Source organism: Cynoglossus semilaevis, chromosome 12 (genome assembly GCF_000523025.1).
Source record: "Cynoglossus semilaevis isolate Cse_v1.0 chromosome 12, Cse_v1.0, whole genome shotgun sequence".
Taxonomy (NCBI): Eukaryota; Metazoa; Chordata; class Actinopteri; order Pleuronectiformes; family Cynoglossidae; genus Cynoglossus; species Cynoglossus semilaevis.
The window spans coordinates 16,986,324-16,992,910 of NC_024318.1; the positions used below are offsets into that span (position 1 = coordinate 16,986,324).

General features: G+C 39.6%; 1 protein-coding gene and 1 non-coding gene across 2 annotated transcripts in view; one reads left to right on the top strand and one right to left on the bottom strand.

Annotated features, from left to right (window-relative positions):
• The window catches only part of piezo1 (piezo type mechanosensitive ion channel component 1 (Er blood group)), a 60,596-nt gene that overhangs the window by 41,398 nt on the left and 12,611 nt on the right, over nt 1-6,587 (bottom strand). The window contains exons 6-12 of the mRNA XM_025060967.1: nt 4,713-4,884; nt 4,192-4,290; nt 3,016-3,079; nt 2,824-2,927; nt 2,038-2,117; nt 639-819; nt 7-14 (exon numbers count right to left, since the gene is read on the bottom strand). Of these exons, the coding sequence (XP_024916735.1) occupies nt 7-14; nt 639-819; nt 2,038-2,117; nt 2,824-2,927; nt 3,016-3,079; nt 4,192-4,290; nt 4,713-4,884 (708 nt within the window). The remainder of the gene's footprint in view (nt 1-6; nt 15-638; nt 820-2,037; nt 2,118-2,823; nt 2,928-3,015; nt 3,080-4,191; nt 4,291-4,712; nt 4,885-6,587) is intronic.
• Nucleotides 5,858-5,930, top strand: trnaq-cug (transfer RNA glutamine (anticodon CUG)). Its single transcript has one exon. It is a non-coding gene; the product is annotated as a tRNA-Gln (tRNA).

Below are 6,587 nucleotides of genomic sequence, written 5' to 3' on the forward strand. Positions count from 1 at the left end.
AATGTGAAGAGAAGCTGGAAAATATACACCAGAGTGTGAACTTATTAAACAAATGGGAGCGGGAATTAACAGTATGTCAACTGCTGTTTTTGTTTTTTTTTACTTATTCTACTGAGAAAAAAAATTGGATTTGCATCATACATTTATAAACATTGAAGCCATTGAGCTTACGCACTGTATTAAAATAAAAAGTCCACATATTTATAAATCTATAAAAGTCCCTGTCAAACACATAGGTACCTCCTGTGGAAGCCTGTGTCAGTTACAAAAATGTCTCAAATGCTGCAAATGTCCCCATTGTGGGACAGATAAATGACTCCATTATTATTATTTATTATTTAAAAAATGGCCAAAAAAAAGTCAAGTAAATGAATCAAAAAGAGTAAATATTGAGTCAGAAGACGGCAGCAGAAGTGAACGCATTGTTATCCAGTAGCCTTGGTTTTGTGGCTTCAAGATCTGTTTTACATCATTCAACTTTATGGACGTCCTGCCGTTCCAACAGCTGCTTTCTGAGACTGAGAGTCAAGTGATGATGGGCTATGTTTTTACTAGAAACATTACTGTGCCGTAAAGACGACGTGTTTCATTTTACAACGCCATAAAAAGGCCATACACAGTTACTGAGCTTATCTCACCATGGCTCCTAGTCGGAGACAGGGGTACTGGGCCCTGTCCAATCCAAGCTGTCTGAGGCTCATGGTTCCAACAGTGGTGGGCAGCTCGGACTGTAGCTCCATGGCCCAGACGTACTGCAGGCAGCACAAAGCTAGACCATAAAGCAGGATGAAAGGCGAGCACAGCGTGGCGGCGTGGCGCCTGCAGAGAGTCATAGCCAGGTGTCAAACAGCAGAACAAAAACTGAGACATCCACACTGCTGTGTTGACAGCCAACGTTCATCCCTGTTAATGTCTGATCTACCATGACTGGACGTCACTAAGTACATCTGGCAAGAAAATCCCAAGAGTCATTACAAAATAAAACAAGGTTTATTTTGGCAACCGTACGTTCTATTTAAAGTATTTATGCCGCTCTTAAAACTGCCTTTAAACAGTGCAAGGACTCGACCTCACACACACATAATATCATATTACAGTTATTTAGACGTCTTCATTTTAATTGGCCACATGGAACGGTGTTTATTGCTATCACCTTCCGACAAGATCATAGGTTCCCTAGTCAAAAAGTTTGCAGATGCAAAAGTACACTGTTGTTTGTCTTATCATTTTTTTTTTCCAAAATATATTTTTTTTAATGTGTGTGTTTACAAGCTAAGGCATAGAGCTGTGATTAGATTACTGCAGTGCTACTAAAACAGTGGGGCGTGCCCCCCACCGGAGGCCACGGGGTGGTGGTGCAGTGGCATGGAAGGGGGGGGGCATGAGAGGGGAATGTTGTATATTATCCTTTTTCACGCTTGAGGGTTATACAAACCTCCACTAGATGGCAGCTCCACTAGAGAGCAGGCTTTATGAATCTATTTTGATAAACACGGGATTGCAGGAATACAGTAGTATTACCAGGCACTAAACAGCAGAGGTGGGACCAAGTCATTGCTTTGCAAGTCTCAAGTCTTTGCACTCAAGTCCGAGTCAAGTCTCAAGTCAAGACATGCAAAGTCCGAGTCGAGTCCAAGTCAAGACTGAAAAGTGTCAAGTCAAGTCCCAAGTCCTGCCGTTTTTCTGTTTCGAGTCCTTTCTAGTCCTTTTCAAACAAAATAACAATATATTTACACAGATCACTTTGGGTTTTGGAGAAAGTATCGAGTCAAAGGGTTCGAGTCCAAGTGAAGTCACGAGTCACTGATGTTAAAGTCCAAGTCGAGGCATCAAAATTATGACTCGAGGCTGACTCGAGTCCAAGTCATGCGACTCGAGTCCACACCTCTGCTAAACAGTATATAAATTTAGGGGAAAAAACGTCTGTCTCCTGGGGAAGAAAGGGTATTTCTAAGGAAATCTTTAGATGACGCCAAAACATATTCCCAAACGATGAATTACTAAAAAAAAATTATATTATACAATATTTCACAGAACCTGGCACGCAACATCCAGATAAGACAAGCCCACAGCAGAAGGACAAAGGTGAGCCAGCTGTGGTAAGTGATGCTCCACACCTAAAAGACAGAAAGATACAACATACGGTAAGCGCTAACAACATAATTTAGTCCAGACCTTCTTAAAAAAGCAGCTCATAATTCTAAAGTGTGATGATGTCAGGTACAGGAAGTTGGTGTGACACAGTTCCTCTCAGTGAAAATATGACTGAAGCACGTATACTGTACATGTGTGGTTGGTATCAACCAGAGGTGGGACCAAGTCATTGCTTTGCAAGTCTCAAGTCTTTGCACTCAAGTCCGAGTCAAGTCTCAAGTCAAGACAGGCAAAGTCCGAGTCGAGTCCAAGTCAAGACATGAAAAGTGTCAAGTCAAGTCCTAAGTCCTGCCGTTTTTCTGTTTCGAGTCCTTTCTAGTCCTTTTCAAACAAAATAACAATATATTTACACAGATCAGATTTGGGTTTTGGAGAAAGTATCGAGTCTTGTCGAGTCAAAGGGCTCGAGTCCAAGTGAAGTCACGAATCACTGATGTTAAACTCCAAGTCGAGCGTCAAGTCTCTTTACATTTTGTCAAGTCGAGTCTAAAGTCATCAAATTGATGACTCGAGTCTGACTCGAGTCCAAGTCATGCGACTCTAGTCCACACCTCTGGTATTAACTGAGTCAGTGCCTCACACAAAGTTACTACTTTTATTCCACAGGAAAAGCTGACATATCACATTTCGACAAGCAAACGTTTTAAATCACTGTGCGGTGGCCGTTACCATCATAGCTATAAGAGCACAGACATAGCTCTGCTGCATGACCACCCTTGCGAGCAGGAAAAATGGACTCTCAGTCTGTTGGCCAGTGGGGACACCATCAGCACCTGGTGAACATGGAAAATATGAAATTATTTTTTTTTTTCGTTTGTGTATTTTTTCTACATTGCCTCACAATGGTGTGCAAACATTTACCCAAGTCTGACTGATGCTCCACAGCCACAGCTTCTACTCCACTGGTCTCTGACATCGTCATCAGCTAAGACAAAGAAGCACAGGACACATGTTGTGGCTTGCACACTGACTCACAACTTCCCCACATATTTTGCTCCTGTTGTCTTTGCAGCGTTGTCGTTCTCGTCTTTCTTGTTGTTCTCTGTTGTCATTCATTGCGTGATTGACACTTTTTCCTTTTTCTTCAACCTTCTCTGTACTGAACTCTTTCACCTCTGTCACCTGCACTCGTTCATCCCCATGTCTAACGCGCGTTGCAGTGACGACAAAGAACCTTGAGTCGAGTTAATCGACTTGAATTACTATCATAATATTTTCTATTATATTTATGCTTTTGCCAATAAAAGCCTTTTAAGATCATAGCATACAATTAGAACCATACGCTGATTAAACTACTTACAACAATCTGTTTTCACTGTATTTTTGAATGAAACAACAAAGTACAAACTTTTTTTTCTAGTCAGGGAGAACCTAAAAAAGACTGGGGACATGGAAAATATGTAATTAAGAGCATTTGTGTATTTTTTCTATATTGCCTCACAATGTGTGCAAAAATGTACCCAAGTCTGACTGATGCTCCACAGCCACAGCTTCTACTCCACTGGTCTCTGACATCGTCATCAGCTAAGACAAAGAAGCACAGGACACATGTTGTGGCTTGCACACTGACTCACAACTTCCCCACATATTTTGCTCCTGTTGTCTTTGCAGCGTTGTCGTTCTCGTCTTTCTTGTTGTTCTCTGTTGTCATTCATTGCGTGATTGACACTTTTTCCTTTTTCTTCAACCTTCTCTGTACTGAACTCTTTCACCTCTGTCACCTGCACTCGTTCATCCCCATGTCTAACGCGCGTTGCAGTGACGACAAAGAACCTTGAGTCGAGTTAATCGACTTGAATTACTATCATAATATTTTCTATTATATTTATGCTTTTGCCAATAAAAGCCTTTTAAGATCATAGCATACAATTAGAACCATACGCTGATTAAACTACTTACAACAATCTGTTTTCACTGTATTTTTGAATGAAACAACAAAGTACAAACTTTTTTTTCTAGTCAGGGAGAACCTAAAAAAGACTGGGTTGGTGCTGGTGACGTCCTACACCTTTGATACATCGATAGTTGAGAGTATACCTGTGTGTCATCTTCATGGTTTTTTTTGCTCGGATTCCATGACATGAGTTCCACCATCTCTTCCCTTGCATGTTCCTCCTTGTCTTGCTGCTCCACCATCTGTCCAACAAAAACACAACATCTGAGAGAGAGAAAAAACAAAACAAAACAAAACCAGGCCAAAGTAATAGTTTTCAGTCATTTCTAATCCTCCATTGATAACAAAGATGTGCTTAAAATATTGGCGTTACATTTATACCGGGCAGTATTACAAACCTGGGGTGTCAAACGTAAGGCTTGTTAAAAGAAAATGCCCCAAAACTCTTCATGTCAGAGATGTTTTGTCAAATTAGGTTTCATTAAATGTGATTTTTTTTTCTAATATACTTGTACTTATTTGCATGAAAACAAAAGGGAAAACATGGACTTATTGTTATTTACAGGTAATTATGTTGCGATTGTAGTGGTCCGGTCCACTTGACATCGCACCAAACAAAACATATTTAGGTCAGTACGAATAGATGACTATGAATAGCGCTGACCTCTTTAGGAGCTCCATGACATCCTGTCTTAAGAACAGTGGCGATGGTGATGTAGAGGAGCAACAGAATTCCTGGATTAACATAAACAGGCCACTCATGTTCAGTATTCAGGTTGAGTCGATACGGTGAGGAGCAGTTTCCTGGTATAATAATGTCCTTCAGACCAAAGAGTCTAGGAGGAGGAGAAGGGAACACATGAAGAAATTGAAAAGAGTTGTTTGTTTAATCTTTGCAACAGTATCCAAAAACAAAACAGTAACAATTCAAATTTTTCCCCCCCAAATGTTTGTGCTTTAAGAGCTGATGATGTGATGCACTTCACTACGGTCTGCTCCGTTGAAAATAAAAGTGAGAGGAAAACTGATCAATCGTTTTGGGCTGCAGCATGTCTTCATTTTTATGTAAAAACTTGTTTTTGTCCAAATTAACGTTTTAATGACATTCATTCATTTGTGTGGATTAATCAAATGAAGTATGCACTTGTTTTGTTTTTCAGCTTAAAATATCAGCTAAGAGGCCAGCAGATGTTTTTGGACGCTTAATCTTCTTAAGTCAGATACCCAGATTGCCTAGGACAAGTCCTCAAGGACAGAGCAATAAGTAAGTCAGTGGAGGACAGTTGTCAAATGGACTGGAAGGGAATGCAAACCCAAACTCCACCAACTTTATCAACTTTTCAACTAGAAACTTGATTTTTTTTTTCTTTTTCACATTTCTCCATACAAATAATTGCCTCGTGTGGATTAGTTACAAATAAAAAATGGCTGTGAAAAATACACACAATTAATTAGTCATAATTAGGAAATCTTATTTATCTGGATAAATCATAATTAATTTATGAATTCCCAATATATCAGATTAAAATCTTTAGTCCTTTGACAGGTTTGGGAATAACACACATGTACTAGTTATCTAAGTTAAATATCGTATATTTATATATTTAAATATATATATGTATGTATGTATATTTATATATAATTCACCAAATAATCTTTAATTAAGGAACTATAAGCGCAATCAGATACTGCGACAGTTGTCAAAACAAATTATCAGAGAGAAGCTAATCTATAAATGGAGACGATACATAGGAGAGCATGAAGCTGAAATAGACTGGGTGCAAGTCAACTAATTTGACCTCAGCTGTCGGTTCCATAGTGTAGTGGTTAGCACATCTGCCTCTGTAGCAGAGAGTCCTAGGTTTGATTCCCAGAGGAACCACATACTTGTCTGCTAGGGGCAACCCTGTTATCAGCATAGTTGCATAGCATAGTTGCTGTTAGCACAAGAATTTCTCAAAATATGGGATCAATAATGTTAAATTTTCTATTTTTCTTTAACTCAGATTGCTGCCTAAGAACACAATGGATCAGCTGGAACAAATTGTGGGTCAGAAAACAGGGCCCTATAAATCTCATGTCACACCAATGAACCTGCACTGGTTCTGCAAATAGGTTTTAAATCATCAAAAGCAAGCAAGTTCTATTTGTATGTATTTCACTTTCCACTTTTCTGTTAGTCCTACCCATTTGGTCAAACACTGGTTAACCAAACCAAACTGGCTCCAAGCTGGTGGGTATATTTCTACATATACCATCGCTGTTGATGCTCCAACATGAACTTCATTTCAAACCTTCTGACCTAACGTCATTGACCATCAGCATCTAAACCCTTGTCAATTCTGTCAATTTTTAGGTCATTCTAGAGTCTCTGATGAGAAAAGTCACACGTCAGACTCAAAAACACAACAATTGCTAGGACGTTCATACACTGATGTCATCATTTTCATTTCACATTTACAGCTCGCAGTGCACGCCAGAGAAAATGAGAATCATGAGGTCAATGGAACTGCCTGAGGAGCTCAGAGACGGAATTGTG